We start from the raw sequence: 26004 nt of genomic DNA, 5'->3' as shown, positions 1-26004 counted from the left end.
TATTATCAATGTGGTATATACTGTCCATAAACTATTCCTGGATACAATGGCTTACAAAACGTATTTAAAATATGTTTTAAAAATTCAAAACGTTTGCAAAAATCTACATCTGAGAATATAAATGTATATCATAGCAATTCTCTGCTGCATAGTTGAATTCTCTTGCATCAAATGATGTAAAATGAGGTGTCGAAGAATTCGGCCCAATATTTATATATTGATTATTTATTAGTAATCAACAATATATCACTTAGTTTTCACAAATTCAAAATTTTTTGCTCAAACATTTTTATATTCATCACCGAAGAATGAAGGGGTTTCGTTACAATATTTGCAATACCCAAAAGAAGCATCAGACATCCCACAAAGTATATATGTTCTTGATCAGAATCAAATTCTAAATCGATTTAAGCATGTCTGTTTGTGTAATGTCTGTTGTAGCCGCAAAAACCAAGCTATGGAGCTCAAACTTGACAGAACTAGTGAAAGTTCTTGCAAGCAATTTGGTATTGGAGGACACGCCTACGGCGCCACGTAAACTGAGAACACATCTGTTTTTCAAAGAGAATGAAAAATTTTTTTTGCTCCTTACTAATAAACTATAGCAAATAAACGTACAACAATTTGAACGCATATTCTGGTATGCTGTAGTATTTGCGCACAAAAATGGAAAAATTGACCCCGCCTGCTTAACATTATAGTTTATTGAAATTGAATTATTTTTTCAATACCTTTATAACTCGCAGAAACAAGTTTCAGAAACTCCATAAAGTATACAAACTCATGGCCAGTTTCACATCTTAAATGTACCTACAAATTTTCGCCTGTTTACGCAACTTTGTAGCATTTGTGGTAAATATTCTTTATATTATAGAGGATGAGAATTTTGTTCCTTTTTTTGTATATTTTTGGAGTAAGCGGAGATCTAATTTTCTTACTTGTTTGTGTTTATTGTTTTGAATTTTCAGTTATTTTCTCTTATAAATGCAACTCTAAACAACCAATACTAACTTGGAATAACCAATACGTGGATACACTGCAACAAACAAGGAACACAAAAGCTTGCTGAATGTTGTCGCATTTGTAGAGAAAAACTAGCTGAAAAGAGGGAAGAGACGAAGCTGGCGTTCAAATACGTGATTACAAGCAAGGTTATTAATTTGGGAAAATCGCAAAATGGAATATAAAAAAAATGTTAGTGTTACAAAAAGGAGCAAATAGAATGCAAATTATTAATATGTGTATAATGTAATATAATAAGTCTATTACGCTGCAGTGTAGTGATGTTGGTTAATTAATAAATTAAAAAAATACAATTAAGTTTTTTTATACGCCTCCGTTTGGTTATTTTTCAAAAAAATGCATAAAACCATTACGATTATTTTATCTTTCACTTTTTATACATTTTCATTTTATATTTTCTTTTAATATTTTTTTTTTCGATTTTTAAAAATATTTCATTATATTGTAATGAATGTTGGTGGCAGTGTGGAGAAGTTATAGAAAGATTCTCTATGGATCTTTTTGGGTGATTTTGGTATTCATGCAGAATAAGTTTCTAAACTGCTCTGCTGTTTCCGTCAAGACGATCAGCTTCCAACACAGAGATCGGCTAGAAGTTGTCCCTAGCTAAATAAAGTAGGCAGTTGGAACGCCTTCAATGCAGCGAATGAAACGTTTTGTTGAATAGTTAATTCATAACAATTGACTTTATTTAATTTTGGCATGGCTCTTTATACGTAAATTTCTCAAAATATCTTATTGCTAGCGTAAGCATAAAACTGTGAAAGATTAATTTGATTAGGGCGCCTAGCGTTGTATCGCATTACGAAATGCAACTCTCAGCTAGTTGACATCTGATATAATTCTCTTTTTTCTTTTTACAAATGAATTATGCTAATTTTGCATAGTTCTGTCACACTTCAAAGTGGATGCATATTAACCATGATATTCGATCACACTACAACATATTCACTACACTCTGTTATTATTTTAAAAATGGTCAGCGACTTCCTAGCGAATCAATGCATATAATTCGCTTGAAGAATACTTATCATTATATAATTGTTCGCTCCATCAATTTAAAAAATGCAGAAAAAACTAGCTTTTCTATTAGCCTTAAACAAGATGCGTTCACTCCAGCGGATGTTGATTGTTACAAGCGAAATGCCTATTTCCTTTTTAATAAATTTGAAATTTCTTTAATGCGCCGTGGTTCGCACACCCTTTTAGCTAAAAGTAAGGTTCGTTTATCAATTTATCAAGCAGAACAACTAGCTGCTACTTTTTGGATGTTGACAGCCACATATAAATATAAATACAAGTTTGCTTCTTTTTTTTGCTTCTTCGTTAACACATGAATGATAGTGACGAAAAAGACACGGAAATCTTACGTCATCGCAAAAAAACGTTTATTAACTATTGGCTTTATCACAGACGAAAACTAATTTTCAGACACGTGATTATCCTGATGGTTAGTGATATATCAGTAACTGTGAGCAATATAAGCAGTAAGTTTTATTGTACTAACTTTGACCTAACATATTAAGAAAGTCATCATTTTATAATACAGTGAAGCAGTTCTTGAATTGTAATAAGAACGTAGACAAGTGCAATAGTATATTTCAGCCCAAATATATGTTCCTGGCAGTAAAGTATGCAAGCACTGGCACAAAGGTAAAGCGTGATGACGATGATATGGTATCCAAAACTAAACGACGGAATATGTTCAGAATATTATAAATATAACTACATATAAAATACATACGACATGTGAGGAGCCTTTAGATGCAATAATATACTCATGCATAATAACACAATGATCGCTGGTAACAGGAAGGGGTCACTAAATGTGAAACCATTGCTTAGAAACCAAACATACATTAATCTTAGATCTCAAAATTAATTGAACAAAATAATATACCTTTCGGACTTCATCCAAGCTATAGTAACTCCACAATTTATTACAGTCATGGTTATTAAGAGTAACAACATTATTGTATGGAAAGTCAAATTCATTAAGCCTTCACAGTAATTACACGATGCTTGTCCCGTATCATTCTGCTTATTTGATGACCTTGTGTGCAATTCATTTAAGTTTTCTAAAACCCAGCTTTGCAAGTAGCGCTTGTATGTATTCGCCAACTGTAAGTAAACGTAAACGCCCTTTATTAACAATTACTCTTTTCGGCACGTTATTGTACCGTTACGAAATAGAATACTGAAGCCAAGGCAAGCGCGACACCACTACATGAAGCATAGGCAATCGATATGAAGACAATTCCGAAACTCAGTGGTAAGGCTGGAACCATCTGCGTAAGCACATTCGATAAAGGTATGGATATGCCCACTAAACTGTAATATTAGAATGAAGTAGTTAACAATGAAGTAAATTAACAATTTTCTTTTCAGATGGCTTTACTTGGATGCAACTTTATACAACAGGTTTCCGTACAACACCAGCATTATCCAAATTATAGATACAAACAAAATGGAAACAACGATGGCAGTACTGTGTATTACAATTAAAATATAGATGGTATAATTTGATATTGCAGCACTCGGTAAAATCTCAAATGGCGCTAACAGTTTTCTTAAGAGACGACATGCTAAAAGAAGGATAGTTAAAATAGAAATTTTTTTACAAATACTGTTTTATTACCTTAAAGTTTATGACCATACCTGTTATTATATAAAAAGATTTATATTGAAAAAATGCAACGTAGGGTTTGATAAACCACGAGTTTCTTGGATTCTGAAAATTGACGATTTCGTGCTTTAAAATTATAAGAAGAACACTCGTCAAATGCGCAGGCAACCAATGATAAAATTCTTGAACAATTTTCGAAGCGGTGCCAGCAATTGAGAGTTGGTAGCTTGTATTTTTTAAAAATAACGAAGATTACGAAATAAATTATATTGATTTTTTTGTGAGCGGCTAGATTTTAATGAAAAAGTTAAATTTTCTCTGTTGACAATAAATAATATTTCACCAGTATACCTTCATTTTTTTAATATAAAATAATAATGAAAACCCTCGAAGTTACGCTGGGTGCAGTTTTGAAAAATTGTGTTTCGCTGAAAATGCTTCTCAATTTTTGTAATGGGTTATGCTCATGTTTTATTATCAATTTTTAAAATTAGACTGCGATCTCACACATGCATTAATGTACGTAATGTGCCGTCAGTTAAGTATCGGTCTAACGAAAGGTTTTCGTTGTTGTAAAAAGCATACAAAACTAACAGAATTATATGCATATCATGGTGTTTGCGTGAACGCCAATCAGGGCAGAGACAAGTGCTGAATACGTATTCCCAGTGGGTTAGTAAGAGCAAATACATCCGGGAAATTGCAGATTGTTAAGTGTGAAATATACTCGTTCGCAACACTTGAACTTTGTAAGGAGGATTTGAGACTGTAGCGAAATTGTATAATTCCACCGCAAACATTTACCATAAAATTCTACACAGTAGAGAAAAATCTGTACACACCAAGACTCGATAATCTAAAACCTCAATAAAGATGAAAAATCTTTTACTTTCTTCTCGCAATTAATGAATTTCATAAAACAGGTAAGATTTTTCAGTGAACCAGTTGCGTTGTGCTTTGAAAAATCAATCATCTCTTTCAAATTTTTGAAAAATCGGTTCATCTTTTTAGTTTCCTTAGATTATCAGCCAAATACAAGAAATTCATTATAAGCAAGCGTTCGCCACCTATACTGAATAGCATTTGAAGAAATATCTGAGAAATGAGATGATGCATATGTTTATAAATTTCGATACGTTATTTAACTGATGTATGCAAAAACGTAAATAAAAATTCTAAATCACAAATATGTGAATGAATATTCACGTGTCTAAGAAAATAAAAACAAGTTAAAATCGCTCAATTAAGTATGAATATAATTTTATCTCAAGATATTTCACAAAATCAGGGGACTTGGTTTATAACTAGCTGGTTCGGAATAGGAAAAATTGTTTGAGCAAGGGACAACAAGTTTCTATATGCAATTTTAAGTTAACTTAATTGTCTTCCTATAGCCGCGTTAGGGATTGTTGGAACGCTTACAACCGCACTGTTTCATAAATGAGTGAAAACCTTTCCACAGATACACCCATAATAACTAAGATAGTGAAAAGCTAGCCACAAATATAAAAATTTGGTACGATTTAAGAATTCGACGCCGAATATTATCGACGAGGGGGCTATACTTTATTTAAGTTAGTTGGCATAACAAGTTTACTTCAAACAAAACAAAATGTTTTGACTAACCATATTCAGCAACTACTCGAAATTAAAGATGTCATTTAAACAAGAAATTAATGTTGTAAAAAGACGTTTCACGCAATTTACTACCTTATCTTATAACGGCAAGGTGGGTCCAAGAATAGTTCAAGACATACTGGATTCACAGAGGTGTTGTATCCCGTCGGTGTAGGTATAGGAACATTAACGTAAATACTTTTGTCCAGCGTATTATGGCTGAAGTAAATATGCAAAGTTTAGGTATATATGTCGAATAAACGTTAATTAAATTGCACAGTTAATACCTTAAATGTTTATATCTTTCGAAGCCACGAACCCAAGGTACGCATATTTTTCCTGTGATTTGGAAAGGTTTGTCTACGCAAGCAATTGGCTCAATATCAAACCTCAATGTTGAAATAGGTTCTTCCAAATCTAAAAAAACATCGTTTAAATTACGACATAGTATAGACATTTATGCTATACATATTTTGTGGTTTAAGTCTACACCATTTAAACCTAAACGGAATGTTTACATTGGAGTTCCACTGTCACAGAATTTCAACATGAAAAACAGTAATTCGAATGCTTTGTAGTCAAATTAATGATTAAACTAAAAAAGTTATTATTTGCTAACCAAAAAAACATTCGGAGATTTCTCTTAATGTACTTATAATAATTATAAAACATAAAGTAATTTAAGTATTTATGGACACTCTTATTAAAGACAAAAGCATGACTTGTTATAATTACATACGAACAATGTTTATAAGGAGTGCGCTTATAGGCCTTCCTGCGAGCACTAAAACTTTGGGCAGGTTTTGTGTACACAAGCTCATTTAACCCATTAATTTCGCTTTGTATATTGATTTTCAAATTTGGTATTGTTTTTGGACGGTCCAAATAAATTCTGCTTTTCAAAAACTCCCAAAGAAAATAAGCCAACGGATTTAAACCGGAAGATCTAGGTGACCCGTCAACGGCAAAATTTCGTGAAAGTAATCGATCTGAAAACTTCGACTTCAATAATTTAATGTTTGCAGTTCTTACAAGTGTAACTCCAAACATTGTATTAATTGGATCTTGTGAGGATGTATATGTAAATCTTTGCGCAAAATTCGCCAAATACTCAATAAATTAATGTAAACATTAGATAATTCATTGTGTTGGTTTATCAAGCACACTGCGAGCAACAGCATCAATGCTGTCTTCACTGAAAGCACCTTTTGCTCTGGCAGATTTTTGGTTTATCATTTGGACAATTTGCAACATTAAAAAAATCAAGAATGGGGAAATATTTCACCTGGTGTTTGAAAGTCATTGTATAAGCCTGCTTACTTAAAAAGTTTCCTTAGACTTCAATTCTAAAACTAGAGATTTCCCTTATTTTTAGAAAGAAATTATTTTCTAAAAAAAGCTTCCAACAAAACATGACGGTTCTATTCTAACGATTTCGAACCTACAAAATATCTTTTTCCGTATCAAACCGTATTTAGTCAAAATTATATAGAAAATAACAATTAAAACTTTACCTTGAATTAAAATCATATAATGCATAGTTGCGTGAGTTGTTTCAGTTATCAGAACTTTTCGGTCAAAGGAAAATCGCGGAGCCTTCAAAATAATCTTACGTTCATTTGCTTTGTAAATATCGATTTTAAAAGAAACCTAAAATTATATAATGCAAACAGATTGTGAAATTGTAATATGTTGAATTCATAATATTGTACAAGAACTTGCCTTTTTATTTGTAGGTGGTAATCGTATCATTATATGAGTCCAATTGGGGTAATATTTTAAAACATGTTCGACATCAATTAAGCTTACGGATCGGAATGTATCCTGCGCCGGTATATTTTGAATGTAGTGAGATATCGGAATTCCTTTGTTGCTTAAAGAGATGAGCGAATTAATTGAAATAAATCAAAGAAGATCCACGTGCAGATTCATCTATTTTTCAGGAGATGTTTTTAAATATGCTTGCCTAACTCATCATTCAGGAAGTTTCTGATCTGACCCATACACTGTTGACAGACCCATATGATTTCTGGATAGTACAAATATTCGAACGATACATGTCGCAATTTCATGACATTCTGACAGTTAGTGTCCAGGTTACAGTGACCCCGGTTTTGTAATTTTCAAAACAAGGAAAAGAAACAGCACTTCCTGTTTTTATCGAACAGATAAAAAGTCGCTTGATAAGCGTTACCGAGACGCTGCACAAAGGAAGTCAGTTATTAATAACTGGCATACTGAATTTAAACGCGATCGTAGAAACATCGATGATGTTGGATGGGAGTCGCTGGGTGGTCACCACAAATCGGCAGTTGTTCTGGAAAACATAAGAAAAGCCGACATAATAATTTTGGCAGACTACAATGTGCGTGAAAAAACTGACAATTTAGAGAAATCACAAGTGTATTTATTATTTTTCACGAACACTTGACAGTGAGAAAGCTCTATTCGAAATAGGTGCCACGTTTGCTCACTTTTGACAACAATATGTTGACAATTTAGAGCGCTGCTAGGTGTCCGTTAGGCGAAACAAAAAGGATATTTTGATTCTATATAAGACAATGGATAAATCATTAGTTCGTCACTACAACCACCAACGCACCAAATTGACCAAAAAAACCAAACTGTAACTTCTAAACTAACGGTCGGAATCTCATGAAATTTTGACACGTATCATTTGAAGATTCGTACTATTCGGAAACTATAGGGGTCCGTCAAAGGTATAGCCATATATATGTATCAGAATAGAAATTTATTGAATGTTGTGATACTTGTCAGATTTCCTATTATATATTCATAAAGCAAAGGTAAATTGACGATCTTTAGAAATAAAGTGAAAACATGTACGCACTACTAGTTTCTTGGGCCTGACAAACATAAAAATGTTTTGTCTTTGTCTTTGCTCTTAACAAAAATATTAGCTTAATTCATAATAATGGGACTTAACTAAGATCTCTTTTCATTATTCTTCGCTCACATAGTAACACTATTTAGAGAGAGAATTATGAGAAGAAGTCCGAAGTCCGTTGGTATAATATAAGGGTAGGTTTTGACAAAGAAATTAGTCTCAGGAGGAAAAAGAAAAGAGAGATCAACGGGAGTAGACACTGTTTTCAAAGTATTAAAGATAACCTCTTCATTTTTATATTGTTTTAACTTTGATAAAAAGATTAATTAACGAAATTCAAATTAGCTTGAAGATGTGAAAGAAGACTTTTAATTTTGTAAAATTATATTGAATAGTAATAAAAAAGAAGGAAAAATTATTTTCCAAAACTCCGTTAAAACCAAATACAAGTCGGTAAATTTAAAATAAAGGATAAACGCTAAAAAAATGTTGTTTATGTGCGAGTAAAAATATATAATGATATTCGCCATTACTATTACTTTCAATAAATTTCCAAAGAAGAAAAAACTATTAAGGAAAAATATAAAATAACTTTGTAAAAGTTAATTAACAAAAGTAGGGTTGTAAATTAAAGACAACAAATAGAAAAAAATATTAAATCAAGAAAAAAAAAAGCAATGAAGTGTTTAAGTACAGCTTCAAAGGTAGGCTTGGCTATAGTGCATTTGTTATCGTTCATAGAGGACGCCATCAGATTAAAACCCTTGAAGATTTTATCGAAATGGATTACGGTGATGTTGAGGCTGCAGTCGAATGCAAGGAACACATCAACTAAGGAATAAATAACATTAGTTTTAAGAAGTGATAATGGAAAAAAAAAAACAAATACTTCAAACTAAATATATAATAGGTTCCGCGACGATAAACTATAAATGTGTGCGTGTGTGCGTGCGTAGGAATGTAACCATAGACAATGACGTAATGGACCAACAAATACATAGGTGTAAACTAACGGACTATGAGACTGTTAGATAAGACACGCCATTACTTATCTATCATTTTTACGTACATAAATGTTCGTTTTTTTTTTTTGTGAGTCTGACTGGGTTAGTTAGGCTGCATAAATAAAGCTCAAATATTAACCATAAGATTGGAAACTTTTGCTTACGCTTTTTAGAAAATTGCGTAAAAATAAGAAAAACAATTAAACGTGGTTTCTCATAGCTGCTTGAGTTGAAAAGGTTTATTTTCACTGAAGGAGTCAGGATTTTTACTTGCGTAGGCGTTCAGTGTTCTGAAAATAAGGTAGGTACATTCTAGAGCAGACATATGGGGTATATTTCTAAATTTACTAGTGACATTCAATACATACGCGGAGACAGCAATATCGTGGCAGGTACACTTTCAAGAGCGTTTGAAATTGATGCCTTTAAGCCAACAGATTAACATTTAAAGATACTCTACAACGAACAAAAAACATTACAAAATATATTAAATAAACTATACACTAATTTAAAATTTCTTAAAATTCCTGTATTGAATTTCAAAATCCTATGTAAATGTTCTGGCAAATGTCCGAGACCATATGTCTTACAGAAGTTAATAAAAACTATTTTCGAAAACATGCATGGCATATGTCACCCAGGCACTAAATCAATACGGCGATTCAGTGCAACTAGATATTTTTGGGCAGATATAAGTAAAGAACTCAACACCTGCTCCAAGCATTGCCGTCAGTATCAACATACCGAATCGCACGTCTTGTAGATTCGTATGGCCAAAAGAAGGTACGAACATATACAAATGGATTTAGTTGGGGAGACGCCACCATCGAGAGATCATCGTTACGACTTCACTATTACTGCTTGAGGTATAACCTTTGAGAGATATTAACGCAAATACAGTCGTCTGAAAGTTCCTAAATAACTATATTTCACGTTTTGGTAGACTATAAAAAAAAAGATATTGAGCACTAGCAACACAGGCTATCGGCTCTAATTTAAATAAATGTACATTAGACAATGAGCTTAGTAGTATTAATAAAGTAATATATAGAACTGATATTCGATTCTGAAGCTGATTTTAGAATGTCCAAAGGGTTAATCGTTCCAAATGCAATACTTCCAGCCAAGAAAAAGTGAAGGCAATCGCAGAGAATGTGCTTTATAGTGAGAATTTGTCCACAACTGCAGATTGGGGAGAAAGACTTCTTCAAGATGCATTGGTGAGTTGCAATTGTATGACCAAGACGAATTCTCAGAAATATTTGGATTTTGGTTTTCTCAACATTTATTGGATATAAAGTTGGAATTAATTGAAGGTTAATGGAAGAGTAGTGTTGATGATTGTATTGTAAATTTCCTTCTGCAATTTTCTCACAAGCAGCATACTTCGCCGCTCGAGCAGCCCGCTCATTTCCCAATAAACCGATATGACTAGGTACCTATAACATTTCAATTTTTTCGTCGGGTGTTGTATAATATTCCTTAATTTGTCGATGGTGCTCCATCTTGAAGTCGAAGGATTCCGTATAGCTTGTAATAAAGACAAACTGTCAGTAACGATGACAGTTTTAAGTTTGTATTTATGGGAAAGGTTCGCAGCGTGAAGGATAACTCTAGCTTCGGTTGTGAAAGTTGAAGTACTTTCGTGAAATATGTGATTGAGAAGAACCTGTCCTGAAGGATCTACCACGGCACAAGCAGGAGGCAGACCGCAAGATTTTTAGCCGTCTGTGTATAGAAGATGCTAACCAGTACTTTTCAATACTTGGGTTTTTTCAGCTATTAGATTCCTGAAGACGTAATTTGGAGTATCTTTTTTTGGGCATAGACAGCGAGATGTCAATGAGCAGGTTATATATTAACACAGTGAATTTTTTAATAAAAATATTAAAGCGGTATCTATAACAGTTACATAAATTTATGGTGAAGCTAACGATTGCGAGAATTAAACATCAACGCGCTGCGCATCACACACTTCTCCTGCTGGTTTCTTTCCTACATACTTTTTTTCTTTCCTATTTACTTATTCTTCTTCTGACCGATTGTAAAACAAAATCCCCAAGAAAAGGCAAGAAAAATAATAACACAGTAAAAGCTCTTTATTCGCGGGGTATACGTTCCATAAAAATGCCGCGACTACAGAAACCGTGAATACGGAATGGTAATTTATATACGATTATAGGGGATACGTTCCTAGGTGACAAAATAAAGAAAAATCATATATATAAAAAAATTAATTTAATTGAAGTTTTTGAACATTTTGATTAATTATCTCAAGCCTTAGATAATGGTTTGAAAAATTTGGTAAGTTTCTCTTGCTTTGCAGTTTTTAAAAGCTCCTTCAATTCTGACTGAAACGCAGCATTTGCATTTGCAATTTGCCTCGTAAAAATAAGACTTCGTTCCACAGACGGATCAATGTTCATAACGAAATCGCGTAGCCCATTTGCCATTCTTAAACGTTTACTAAGACTTTTCAAATTAAATGTCCCCTTTCCAGTGCTTGTTGAAGTCTCTTCTTCAATGGGCTGTGAATTTAACATTTCCTCCGAGTCGGTTTCAGTCAAATCTTCATCTTACGATTCGAACAATTCCTTGATTCTATCTGTTCGAACCCACCTCGTCCTATTCGCGATTTTGGCTATGTTTGCAGTCAAAGTTTAAACTTGCACAAATTCTTCGTCATTTTCGGCAGTCAGAGCAGGCCACAGTATTTTCCAGCATGACTTCAATGTGTGTGGCTTTAGTCCTTCCAATGATTCTTTTATGTGTACGATGTATTTATTTTGCTACATCAAATTTCCTTCCTGCATTCTATAACAGTCATATCACGATTACATTCCATATTATCCAATATGATTTTGAAGGATTATTCCTTAGCCCACAGGTCCCAACACGTCGTGTTGGGAGGTAAAAATGTCACTTTTATGTTTGGATGCATAGTTTCAAGTTCGCGAGGATGACCTGGTGCATTGTCCAAAACTAGGAATGCCTTAAAGTCTAAATTCTGTTTTTTTATATAAATTTCAACTTCAGAAACAAAACACTTCCAGAACCAGTCACAAAAAATCCGCGAATAAAGAAATTTACAGCCGCGAATATGGGAATTGGGTCGCATTTTTTAATCCGCGAATTGTGAAACCGAGAATAAAGAAAGCGCGAATAAGGATTGTACAACAAAAATCAAACAGCAAAGTGAAGGCCTACTTAATCAACAAAAAATTTTCTTGCAACGAAAGCCTCGGATTAACCACTCTCATTATGGAGGGGAAAGCCATAAACACCATTACAAAATTTCGTTTTCAAAAGAATGTGCCAGTTTTCATGTAGACCTACGTGATTCGTTCTTGTTTGGACTAACCAGTACCCCGGATTTAAATAGTTTAACATTGTGCTTCGACTGCTCTTTTTCCACGCCTTATTTTGAAAAGCCGTTATATCGTCGTTGCACATATGCAAAAAATTGCAAACTTCAACATTTTTCGACAAAACTCGCTGTGTAATAGTATACCGCCATTCCAAATTGGTATGAAATATTTGGTTCAGCGAGGGCACATGTTTGAACCCCCTCTTACATAACCATGTCTACGAAAACTGAATCTTTATATAATAAGAAGGTCCAATTTTCAATACTTCATGGTGAAAATTAGTTCATAAAAGCAAATTGACAAAGAAATTGTCCTTACCGAATTTGGACCACGCAGGTCTATTTTTTGAATATAAGCGCCGGAAATGTAAATCCCTACACGCCAAAAAGACCTAATTATTAATGTTTTGTAATAAAACTTTACTCACAATAATAATTTAACATAAAACTTTGATGGCCTAAACTGAAAACACATAGCTATAATACTTGGATTCCACTCTATATAACATTTCCCATAAAGACTAAGCCTTTCAAAAACGGATTAGTTTTTAATGTTTTGAGATGAAAATTAGTTTAAAGTAGTAATTTAGTAACAAAATTACCAGGAGGAAATTTGGATAACATAGGTCTATATATTTTAGACCTTAGCATACGTAAGGGTTGTCTTGATAAACAAGCCCTTCTATAATATTTTAGGCATCCTCAAATATGCGAACTTTCATGAAAACGCCTTTGCATTAAAATAATCTGGAGTATTATTACCAAAGTGGGCGAATTGATGTAGGCTATTTAATGGTCGGCCTTACCCGACTATAATGTTCTTAGTTATTTTATTCTTGTGTTCAACGTACAGGGCCATTTTCGAAATAAATTGATGAAATTTGATAAACTGACGTGTTTTGGAATGTGTTGGAAATCGGACCACTTTTTCAACCACCCCATATAAAGCCTTATTTTGATAAGCCGTTATGTAAAAAATAGTGTTATTTTCATGATTTCGCGACAAAAATCGCTTACTAGTAATATTCCGGCATTCTAAACTGGTCTAACTGGATCGGATAAGGTAATTTTTTGAACCCGTTGCCATACGACTGTTCCCACGAACACTGAGCCTTTATATGATAAGAATACCTAATTTTCAATAATTTGTGATAAAAATTTTTTTATAAAAATAATTTGACATAAAAATTAATCATACCGAATTTCAACCATGTAGGTCCAATGTAGGGCTAATTTTTCATATTTTTTGATGAAAATTGGTTCTTAATAAACTAGCCATAGGCAACTTGGATTACGTAGGTTTGTTTTTAGACCACAACATACAGGGGCGGTCACGAAATCACGACCGTCTAAGACAATGAAATGTAATTTGTGGCTTATTATCGAAAATTATATAATCTTTGACAACCAAAAAAGTGTACTAATCAGGGCTTTCATGGAAATTATGTATTTATATAAAAATGATGTATAATTTTTTGTATATTATTAAAAATGTTAGTGAAAGACAGTATTAGGAAAAGTGAAAGAAGATGTATAATGGTACCATTCTTAACATTTTTAAAACAAGGCATTATATGGAGTGCGATCGCATAAGGAGTTTGATCCAATATATTTTTGGTAGCGTTTGTGTTCAGGCCAAACGATACCAATATACCAAATTCCTTCAAATTTGTCCCAACTTTGCGATCTGTAAATTCCAGAAAGACGACAACTTATCAGACAAACAGACACAGGTATAAACAAGCTTAAATCGATTGAGAAAATGATTCTGAATCGGTCGGTATTATAAAATATGGGTCCAAGACTTTCTGAGTGTTACACATATGTCCACAAATACCTGTGTCTGGTCCTGCAAACAGTGTACGTTTTAAATTTTAAAATATTTCCTATGGTTTTGCAAAGTTGGAAGCTGATATCCTTATTTCTACGACAAGGAGAATGTTTAGCACTTTCATTATACATAAAGATAGACGCACATATTTACGTAGATTCAAAATTTGATGCTAACAAAGAATATAACAGGGTCAAATTTTCACAATTTAGTGATGAAAATTGACTCATAAATCTGCTTTCGAAGCCCTTTCTTTTATGAGAGCCTTTTAATAAATAATACTCCTTACGGCAATAAGGTATAATTTTGCCTAAACTATGATGAAAATCGACGAAAACTAAGAAGTTCTCGATAGACAGATTAATATTACCAAATACAGACGACGTCGCTTCAGTTTGTGAGATTCCTCCCATATAAAAGTTCCTCTGAAACTAAAAATTTACGTTATGACGAGATGTTATTTGTGGTATATTTTCACAACATAAGTAATCTTTCTTCTTCTTTTAAGCGAAATGAGATTGGGCCCATAAAAATCAGCCGCTGCCCAATTATAACAATGTACTTTTACTTGTATTTTCATGTATTCTGTAAACAACTGGAAAGCACTATTCAAACAATTTCATTTTACAAGAGCGATCGAAATTGTCAATGGGCAAACAAAAAAAAAGAACATAAAATTTCCTAAAACGAAGTCAATACCAAAAATTTGTTACTAAAATATACAACTTTATAATATCAAAAGTAATCAAAAATTAAAATTATTAACTTTCGAACATTGATAAATTTTATGTGTCTATCATAGACATAAAGAAAGGTTTTTGTGTAATTGTATTGACCTGTCGAGTTGATATCAAAAATACCCGTAAATGTCTACTTGGCCATAGCTCGTTCGCTGTTAACCGTCACACATATGTGACATATTTCTTTCTGTTTAAAAAATCTTAGGTTGCGGTGGACATTTTTCTCAAGAAACCTTAATAACGAAAGGGTTAATTATGTGTAAAATTAAACACCTAAATTGATCATCGATAAAACACTGGATGGATTGGATATACGCGATTTTTATAAAATTGAAAAAAAGTAATGGAAAAATAATGAAAGTACTTAGACTTAATTCAACCTGTAAAATTGCCAAAAGTGTTTATACTTTTGGTTACCTACAAAGCGGCATGTCCAAAAAGGTTCAGGAAAGTTTAAAAAAGTTATATAGATGCCAGAAAGCAAAATGTTGCAAAGCGAAAGCAAAATTGTTTTTCGCGGTAAAATAAAATCTATAAATGGGGAGAGGAAGGTACGTATAGTTAGTTCGAAATCATGCTGTCAAAGTATGTCGAGAAAAGCGAAAGACTATTAATAAAAAAGGTGAATCTACCGGCAACTTGTTTGATTGAAACCAATTGCGTATCTTAACTTTTTTCGTAAAAACTACACTCCTTTTATTTTATATAAAATACCTTTAATAAGACCGGCTATTGCCAATAATAATTTATTATTAAGCCATTAAAATATGTCTTAGTCAATATTAATTCTCTTAGTTATAAATATAAGAAACATTACTTCCAACTTTTTGTTCATGGCAACAAAATTAACATTAGTCAAAAACGTATTTAATAAAATGGTGAGGCGCGATTTCCGCAAAAACGTTTCGTCTAATATAACAATCACAACAAAAACGAATTTCGTTATACCCATCACTGAGGGATGGGGGATATAAACATTTTATCATGTTTGCAATATCCAGAAGTTCAGAGACACTATAAAATATATACATTCTTGATCAGTATGATATTATGACTTGATTGAGCCATATCTACCATTCCATTGAAAGTTTTTATTCGCAGATTGATATTGAAAATGGGACAAATTAGTCAGAGCGCAAGCTCGCAGGGCAATGTAAACTCAACGTAACTTCGTTTATCTAAACAAAAACTTGTGAGTTTTTGCCCATTACTCACAAATAATAAACCATAGAAGGCTGAAATCTTCCACATTTACTTTACGCTACTTTTTATACGAAAAAATGGAAAAAAAGTCCATGCACACGCAAGATTACAGATGATTAAATTTTCTTTTTTTTACTTTTTTGAGGTTTTATGGTTATTAATCATAAGCTAAACAAGCTGCAATGTTGAAAACTATTTTTTGCATTTTTCAAATGAATCTATGTTATGTGCATAAAAATGCGTCGTTTCTTAAATAAATATGGTGGGCACTAGGACCTGCTGGATTACTTTTTTCTCAATAATATCAGCGATATGGATTTCAAATAAAAGGACTTAGAGAGTAGAAGACAAGCTAAGTGTGTTAATTCCAAATTAATTATGGGGAGAGTAACGAAGTGGTAAATTAATTTTTCCCAACGATAACTTTTAGTAAAGCAAAAGATGAAAGATAAATTTTATAGCTAGGCTTCCTTGGTGGAACAACACGCTTTAGTTAGTGAGGAAAAACGATTATTTGTTGTTATACGAAAGGGCCAATGCTCTGTTCAGGAAGCAATTAAAAAATTCAAAGGCACTTAGTTTCAAACAAGTCGGTTTCAAGTGGGGTAGAGGGTGCATCGACGTTCCTTTCCGTATTGATTATTTTACGAGCAAAGCAATTTCCGAACGGAATCGTGTCTTCATGTTGTTTTAATACTCTTGAAATCACGGAATGTTGGACCCAAATTCATCAACTACATCAAACCGCTTCGGCGGTTCAAAGTTAGAATCAACAATTATTTGTGATTCCTTTCCGCTAATGAACGGCATTCCGCAAGAATCGCCTCTTTATGTTATGCTTTCCCAGATCGCCTTTAACGAAAATTCTTTGCCGTGTACCGAGAATCGGACATTGACTCTACACGGACGATGTATACAATTTTACAAAAGAAAAGATGGCACGAAGGCAATCAACATCCTCGAATCTATTGCAAGAGAGATCTCCACCTGGGAAAATTCGTTAGTGGCTAAAATTTTTATACAAAAATTAAGAAAAATGCACATATGTCGAAAGAAGATATGCGTTGCAAGAAATCTACTGATGCATATTAATGACTTATCAGTACAAAACGTGCAAACGGTCCATATTCTCAGGCTCATGTTTTCCAACAAATATCGTTAAAAAACACTGTTTTCGGTTAAAAATTCTATTTGAACAAGGCAGTCAGATTGACTTTGTTTTGATAATTTACGGCAATAGCTGCAAATCTAATATCAACATCTTCAAATCGTTCTATCACCGAACCCTCATAGTAAGTTGTTATGCTTTTCGGACGACGCCCATAAATAGTATTATAATTGAAACTGGTCTCCCAGATTTAGAAAATAGACTTTATGAGTTAAAAGCTAAAGTAGTCCCCAAGCTTCTTAATTCAAACAACTCTATTCTCGGTGATGACGTGAGAAAGATTATTATTGCGAAGAAAATTCCGAAGTCACCATCTGCAACTGACTATTGCTTGTATGTCGCAAAGGAATTAAACATTCCCTTAAAAATTTTCCGCTCTTTTGGTGTTAAACCTCCATGGATTTTGAAAGACTGCTCTTTTGAGATTTCGCTGTCTATGGACAAGAAAGAAGATACTCCAAATTACGTCTTCAGGAATCTAATTGCTGAAAAAACCCAAATACTGAAGAGTACTGGTTAGCATCTTCTATACACAGACGGCTAAAAATCTTGTGGTCTGCCTCCTGCTTGTGCCGTGGTAAATCCTTCAGGACAGGTTCTTCTCAATCACATATTTCACGAAAGTACTTCAACTTTCACAACCGAAGCCAGAGTTATCCTTCACGCTGCGAACCTTTCCCATAAAAACAAACTCAAAACTGTCATCGTTACTGACAGTTTGTCTGTATTACAAGCTATACGGAATCCTTCGACTTCAAGATGGAGCACCATCGACAAATTAAGGAATATTATTACAACACCCGACGAAAAAATTGAAATGTTATAGGTACCTAGTCATATCGGTTTATTGGGAAATGAGCGGGCTGCTCGAGCGGCGAAGTATGCTGCTTGTGAGAAAATTACAGAAGAAAATCTACAGGACCATCACTAGCTCTTTTATTAACCCTTAATTAAATCCCCCTTTATATCCAACAAGTGTTGAGAAAATCGAGATCCAAATATTTTCGAGAATTAGCCTTGGTCATACAATTGCAACCCACCAATGGAGTCTGCCTCCCTAATCTGCAATTGTGGACAAATTCTCACTACAAAGCAGATTCTCTGTAATTACCTTAACTTTTCTGTGGCTAAAAGTTTTGTATTTGGAGGGACTAATCCTATGGACATTTTACAATCAGCTACAGAACAGAATATCAATACAGTGCATTACTTTATTAAAACTACTAGGCTCAATATCTAATGAACTTTTACAAATTAGAGCTGATAGTGCTAGTGCGAGTCTTTTTTGTTTTAGTCTAAGAATTTATTTCATTAGTCTAAAATTATAATAATAATAATAATAATGGAGCAAACCGAATGATATTGATAAGCTGTAACGGACAATATCTTACAAACCCTAGATTTTCATTCCCACATTTAGAAGCAAGATTAAAAAAGTGTAAAAGTTAGAATAAATTTAGTGCTATATGCAAAACATTTCAAATTATCTGATTTCAAAAATGAAACAAGTTTAACGGTCTTGACTGACTTTTGCAAACTGCTGTTTCGTCCCATTTCGAGAAATTCGGGCAGATTCTTCACACTGCAAAATTTAAAGACCAATTTGCCTTGATAAGCTTTCAAGGAAAAAAATCTTTTAAAATGCCAACACTTAAAGTATAAAATGCATAAGATGTATGCGTTCGAAAGAGTGAAGAGCGTTTTTAAAGTATAAAGATACTTTACTTTCTTCTGAAAATTAATAAGTAAATAATTAAATCAATAATTTGTTATCTCTTTTCATAATCGAAAGGTTGAAAATAATTGAAAAATATACTCAAATAATACACTGATTCGCAAATAGAACGTATGACAACTAATGTGCATAAAGAAAACAGTGCTGAGTTTATGGCAATCTGTTTAAATTAATTATTAAATTTTAATTGACAGTGGAAAATTGACAACACTCTTTTACAAAATTGTTCCATAACTAATGACTTTTCTTGTACGGCAGAAAACACGAAAATTTAAATCTTCTTAGTCTATAACACTTATCAGCAATCCCTGTTCGCAGGTTTAGTGATAAATTAAAAATAATTTTCGAGGCACACCAAATGTGTTGAAGCTTCTTCCTCGAAAATAATAAAATAAAAATACCTTTTTTATTAGGAAAAAAAAAATTCTTTACCTTTAAACTTCTGTCAACTTTCGTACAACGTTGTTCTTTACATTTCAATTCAAAAATTATTTTAAGTAATTTCATTTCACTGTTATAATATAATCTAACATAATCTATAATCCTAACAATTAAACGGTGAAATTACAAAAATTGCACATGCCAAAAATTATTGTCTCGCAGAACAGTTGAAAGGAGTACAACATATACGCGGCAAATCCACAAGTCTAGAAAATATTATGAAACAACCGAATGCTTCAATCAAACAATAAAAAAATTGGCAAAATTTTCAAGAAAAAAATGAACAAAAGAGAAGCGTAAATCATTGTGAATATTGGAAAGCGTACAAATCTGCGGCCTGCCGCATGCGTCATGATCGTTTAATGCTGGCAAAGTACCAAAATTATGATGAACAAATTTGCTGATCACAACGACGTCACAAGAACAAGCAGAAAATATGTTTTATTGAAAATCGATGTTAATGTTAAAAATGTCTTGTATTTATCGGAGCAAACAACTTTCTTTCTATAATTAAAGCAGTTGAAAGTCGTGATACTGGACACTTTAACAATAATATATAGTTATTAACGACGGTGCAAAAAGCATTTTATAATTACAAAACAAAATAATTTTTTTTGTATATGACGAATATATATTCTTATCCAATTGGACGGGATAGCATGCGTTGATAACATCGTTCTGTACATCTTAATTTTCAGAGTTTTAAGAGATAGTTATTAATATGTAACGTTTCATTGTTTGTAAAAACGTTTATATGAGAGGAATTTGAAGAAATTATTCGATCGTTTCCAAACTTTCTCTCGTCATTTATTATGCCAAGATTCTAAATTTTACTGCTGTTTTTTCAAAAATATCCCGAAAACTATGATTGAATACAAAATTACACGAATAGACAGACAGACGAAAAGGAAAATTTAAATTGATAATAAGATGATTCTGAATCGAATGGTATACTAAAGGGTCGGTCTATCTTAAGTATTTCTTCCGTATCCACTTAACGTGCTCTTACGACAATTGCTATACGTTGTAAATAGTGTAATCTTTCTTCTTATTACCACTTAGCTCACATTTTGTTTATATATAATTTTACAATTTTTTCAATGCAAATAATTAAACGCCTTGTCTGTATTCTAATTTTGAAATTCATAAATTATTTGTGTCAAATGACGGCGTAGAATATTATTCAAGAAATTCGCTGACTACTTTTAGGCTGCTTTACTTTTTGTGCTAAAATTGTCCTGCAGAAGACCAAAGAGAAGCAAATCCAAACAAGCGAAATCGGTTGCATTCTAATTGCTTCCAATGTCTCTTGACAGAAATGTAGTCCATTTTCTGATCCTTTGAAAGGTGCTGTTTTAATTAATTAGATTTGGAATTTTTGCTTAGATTTCAAGACTGGGTGAAATGAATTACCCTCTTTCGCAATTACTTTTTGAATACGAAGAAAAATCTTCTAAAGATGTTTTCTTTGCGAGTCCGTCAAACCCAAAACACTATTTTATTTATTGCGTTGCCATGCAAAAGTTATTTTTGATTCTCACTTATAAAAGTTTCGCTTTGTAACGAGCGAAGTAATTGCTCTCTTTTGAATACTTATTTTTTAGCATTTTGGTGTTTTGCATTTCTACTTTACCAGTGTAAAAAAGTGGTCACACTTCTTGGCGGGCAAAAGTTCGCTTCTTGAAATTTCATGTTCAATATCTCTACGTACCTTCACATCGATTTACTTAGTAATGAAATTTGTGAATTATTATTCACAAAAGCACAAGCAATTTCAACATAGGAACGGCACAAGTATGCAGTCCGAATAAATGCCTTAACTAGTTTTCGTCGCATTTCTCTTTTAAACTCGTGTAATATAAATACATTATATAAATAAAATATATAATTACGGAAACGTAGCTCTCTACGTTTTGTTTTAAACATTAGGGACAAATTAATATAAATAAATCTCCTTTAACGTAAAGTAGACTTAGGAGGAATGTAGATAACTATCAGTTGATAATAACTGTCAGTATAAAAGAAACACCACAGATTAATACCTATGATCCTATTTTTAAAAGAAATCAGACAAGAGTTTTTGCTTTCTTTTTTTACTAACAAAATATATAAAAGCTTTGCAAACATACAGGTCGAAATTTGCTACAAAATATTAATCTTACCATCCAAGCGAATTACCTTCGTGGAAAGTTTCTAAGCACGCAAAAAGCCAATTATTCTCATCGAGACCGGTTACTTCCATAAAAAATTTCTAAAAAGTAAATAATGATGAAATATTTATCAGCAAAGCTAATTAATACTAAGGGTAAAAAAAACGTTTTTTCTGTACCTTATAATCTTTGTATTTTTGGATTGTAAGCAGCTGATTGTAATAATGCCGTAAACCATTTTTAAATAGCTTTCCATAAACTATTTTAGATTGTTCATCCCACACGGATTTATAATTACTGTTGAAGTACAACTCGATTACCTTATGCCTATTTAGAGGTTTCTAGAAATGCATAAAATACAAAAGTTACTACTTAATATATTATTCAAAATTACTAGTGATATCGAATACTTAATACGTAGATAGTTTATATATTCTGCAATATAAACACGCGTCGCTAAGAGAATTATAAATCATGATATATATAAATATATAATAGCGTACCAGTAAGAGGACTTCTGGGATTACAATTTAAATGCGATAACGAAACAATTTTAAAAATATTACCACAAAATAATTCATTGCTGCTTGAACACGTAAACCCTTTTCGTCTAAATAGAATACGTCATTGCGAGAATCAACGGTAGCTACAGCAAAAATGAAGCGATTAATGACCTTAACCAGCTGAAGACACCACACTGAGGACAAGTGATCGCAACTCAACCAAACCTTTGGTATTGATGAAGTCTATGCGCAAACGAAGTAAAATCAAAAACTGGAAAAATAAAACGCCAGAAAGTTTTACCATTGCATGTATGTCAGAATATTTAGATATCGTTAAGGATTCTTGCACCATTAAATCTCTTTTACCACCACCAATTGATATCATCAGGATATTTTCCATGAAACTTGATTGGCTTCGAAAATACGAAACATTTTGATATAAATCAACACAAGTATTCGTTTCGTTGTGTGCCAAATATCGTTCACGATTGATTGACAAAAATTTTTCATTATTCACATAGAACTTTTGGATTTCATAATCAAGATTTATTACGGGAATGTCCAGTGGAGAAGAGATAAAAATTATACTATTGATTTTCGTAAAATCGCCTCGCTGCTCTAAAACCGCTTGCGCCACTTTGCCTCCCATTGAATGACCGATAATGATTACACTTTTCTTTTTTTCATATATGTTTGAAACGACTTGAATGCAGAGTTTTAAAAACATCTTTTGATCTTCCAAATAACCACCGTAAAAGCCAGATAATTGCTCCTTAAAATCAACTGCAGAGGAAAAATTATGCATATTCCATATACATACACATATCCTCGTTAATACTAAATTTCACCATACTTGCAAAATAATTTAACTGTATATTGTGTTCGTTATCCAATGCCTTTTGCAAAGCCACTGAAGCCAATGAGCGCACCTTTTTTATACAAGTTTTTAATTTTATCCGAATGTTAGTGAATAAAGTTACCTAACGTTACCTGTTTAAAAGATCCTGCGTTGCCAGGTACAAATAACACTGGAGCACCTCTTAGCGTTAAATATTTGATATTTTGCTGAACCGGACCCTCATAGTAATAATACAGGCCATAATGGGGAAATTCTTTATTTTCTTTGAATTTCAATTTCTACAAGAGAAGATTAATTAAAAGAATTATATGAATTTACGCTAAGCAAATGCGTAGGATAAGGTGGATTCATGGATGATTCGTGGTATAAATCAAGATATGCACATCTACATTTCTATTTAAGTTACCAAGAATTGGGGTTCACCGAACATATATGTCATGCGACAGGCATTTTCCTCTACTTCTAAAAATATATAACGGGCTCCATACAAAAACCAACCAAATGCAAACGTTATTAAAACCACGATGAAATTTTTCAACATTTCTTACATATCTCTAAAAATATGAACGTTCTTCCTGTTTGACTTTATTGTTTTTTATAATGAACAACAGTGAAGTTTTCAAGACAATATTTTTACGAAGTTGAAAATGGGAGAAGACTACTTCTAATGTTTCAAAATAAAATGAAAAATTACAACAATGCGCACAAATATAAAATATTACGTCGTTCCGCATACTGGGGTGTAATCATGTAAGCAGGCGACATTCACCAATAAAACCTAATCATGTTAGCAATTTTGTTGGTGATTGTCTCCAAATGTGCTCTCTGAGTTACGTCAAATCTGGCGACAATAAAATTGCTGTCGCTGAGACCAAAGTAGTATAAGTATTGAGTATTAATATATATAGAGAGAGTATTAGTATGTACAGAGTGAGTATTAGGATTGAGTATAAATCAAGAAAAGTTACCACAAATCTCTCTTTTTAGAATTGAGTGTGTAAGAAAACAACTGTAAAAGAAAAGTAAAGGCAATGAATTATTAATTTAAAAATACCTTAAAAAAAGTGTGTTCGAAATTACAGTTGTGAATTGTCAAGACAAAGAAAAAAATTGGTAAAAGTACCATTTTTTTTTTATAAATATCGAGTTAAAATCTATTGTGACTTTCTTTTATTGAAGAGGAGAACAAGGACAACTGCGACGCGTAAGAAAGGATCACCACGAGGCAAGTGATAGAGGCTTTGTGGGATGCTTCCGACCCCTTAAGGCTATCTCAAAGCCAGTAAGTAAATTGTTTCTAATATTTGCAGTCTACGAGTGTGTTATACTGTTGTATGTAGATTTATGAAGAAGTTCCGTATTTCCAAAGCGGCCGACTGTCAATGTTGCTCAAAGCACGTTATCATCTAAGGATAGAAAGAAAGCTTTGTGCAGAGGGTAATATGAATATTTGCACATTAGTAACATTTTTTTGTTTATAAATAACCATTTCTTTCTAGATTTTCGATCATCAAATGAAAACGATGGCAGTCAATTTTAAATTTTTGGAATCTTTCCATGGTACGCCTGTGTGCAGGCACTCCGATCAGAGAACTTATCTAAAAAACCGCTGGATTGAGCATAGTAGCAATACTTGGCTGCTCGGTTAGCGGCAAAAAAAATTAAAGCGTCAAAAAATTACAGAGGATACCTTCTATAGTCTAAGCATTGGTGTGTATAAAGGTTAGTGTTACAGCGTTTAGTATTTCGAAAATGCAACTATAGTTTTTGAATATTTCTCTAAGTCGCTGGCGTATTCTACAGGAAGTGCGGAAGAGCTTCTATAGCCGAAAAAGCTGGGTGAAGTCGCATAAATTTGTGCAGCGCTGCACAACATTTGCGTCCACTATAAAGTCGAAGGAGATTATTTGAATATTCCAGCACCGGCGACCTATGGAAATGATAGTTTTGAATTTGAGCACCTTTTATATACTAGTGTTTACATCTCTCTTAGTTATTAACGCATTGTAAAGAAAAATTTGACTGGAAAGTTGGCGACCAATAATTTTATGTATAGTGAGTCACATTAAGTGAAATTAATGTTGGCTTTTTTTAATACCAGGAAGAATACAAAGAAAAAACAGCGTATTATTAAAAATTAATAAAAATAATTTGGTGGGGTATCCATCTTGCTTAACGTCGTTTACACGTTTTGGCAAATTTTGTATAATTTTTCTTGTGTGGACAATAGGGATCTTACTCTATTCTTCTTATAGCCTGTTATTTAGGTCTTGGACGAAAGGGATTGCGTGTTTTGCCGCATGACTGTCGAATTCAGCGCACATATTTTCAATGGGGTTCATGCCTGGTGATTTGCGGAAGAGGATGAGGCATTTTGGGACAATTATATAAGAGCCATTCTTGAACTAAATGGGAATTGCTTGAAGTCGCTATCTTGGGTGAATTGGGGTGTTTCCAATATACTAAGTTTGTCAGCTTTTTCTTTCAAATTTTCCTTCAATGTGCTTAAATAATCCTGTTAGTTTACAATGCCATACATGAACACTAATTTTTCGACTCCATTTACCAATGCATACCAAACCGTAACATGACCATTGCCATGCTCGCTGTGGCAATACCAACTAGTTTAAATAAAAAATCGCAACAAACGGAATGTCCCTTAAAAAAAACGGGCTTAAAATGTTGTTGGGAAGCATGTGGACAATAAATCAGGCCGCTGATTATGCCTCTTTTAGTTAGCTAGTGTAGCATACTCAAAGAGCTTTTAAGAAAATTTGACTTGCTCGCCGTGATTGGGGGGTCCATACGATAAATTAGCCCTAGATAATTTTTATAATTGTTATGTGTTGTAAGTGGAAGTGTGGTGTAATGAATAAACTTGCTTTGCTA

At 32.9% G+C, this 26004-nt stretch overlaps 1 protein-coding gene and 1 long non-coding RNA gene across 5 annotated transcripts; one reads left to right on the top strand and one right to left on the bottom strand.

Annotated features, from left to right (window-relative positions):
- Nucleotides 1-1496: 1496 nt before the first annotated feature.
- LOC119637537 (GPI inositol-deacylase) lies at nucleotides 1497-23740 on the bottom strand. Its single transcript, XM_038033604.1, has 17 exons — nucleotides 23522-23740; nucleotides 23247-23393; nucleotides 23110-23185; nucleotides 22558-23039; nucleotides 22320-22499; nucleotides 21933-22094; nucleotides 21766-21854; nucleotides 6989-7139; nucleotides 6781-6916; nucleotides 5554-5683; nucleotides 5360-5485; nucleotides 3682-3875; nucleotides 3422-3608; nucleotides 3204-3354; nucleotides 2924-3144; nucleotides 2768-2863; nucleotides 1497-2710 (listed from the first exon to the last, which is right to left on the bottom strand). Exons 1-17 carry the CDS (start codon nucleotides 23654-23656, stop codon nucleotides 2557-2559), a joined length of 2817 nt encoding a protein of 938 aa, XP_037889532.1. The 5' UTR covers nucleotides 23657-23740; the 3' UTR covers nucleotides 1497-2556.
- A 55-nt stretch (nucleotides 23741-23795) lies between these two features.
- Nucleotides 23796-25690, top strand: LOC119637538. 4 transcript variants are annotated; one of them, XR_005247275.1, is made up of 6 exons: nucleotides 23796-23865; nucleotides 24103-24228; nucleotides 24295-24397; nucleotides 24456-24552; nucleotides 24615-24837; nucleotides 24900-25690. It is a non-coding gene; the product is annotated as an uncharacterized LOC119637538 (long non-coding RNA). The 4 variants fall into 4 exon arrangements; XR_005247274.1 differs by lacking the exon at nucleotides 23796-23865 and adding an exon at nucleotides 23900-24045; XR_005247276.1 differs by lacking the exon at nucleotides 23796-23865 and having other exon boundaries at nucleotides 24075-24228; nucleotides 24919-25690.
- Nucleotides 25691-26004: the final 314 nt, after the last annotated feature.

This window comes from Glossina fuscipes, unplaced genomic scaffold, assembly GCF_014805625.2.
Source record: "Glossina fuscipes isolate IAEA_lab_2018 unplaced genomic scaffold, Yale_Gfus_2 60, whole genome shotgun sequence".
Lineage (NCBI taxonomy): Eukaryota > Metazoa > Arthropoda > Insecta > Diptera > Glossinidae > Glossina > Glossina fuscipes.
The sequence above is the reverse complement of the archived record's forward strand: the minus strand, read 5'-3'. Positions and strand labels throughout refer to the sequence as shown.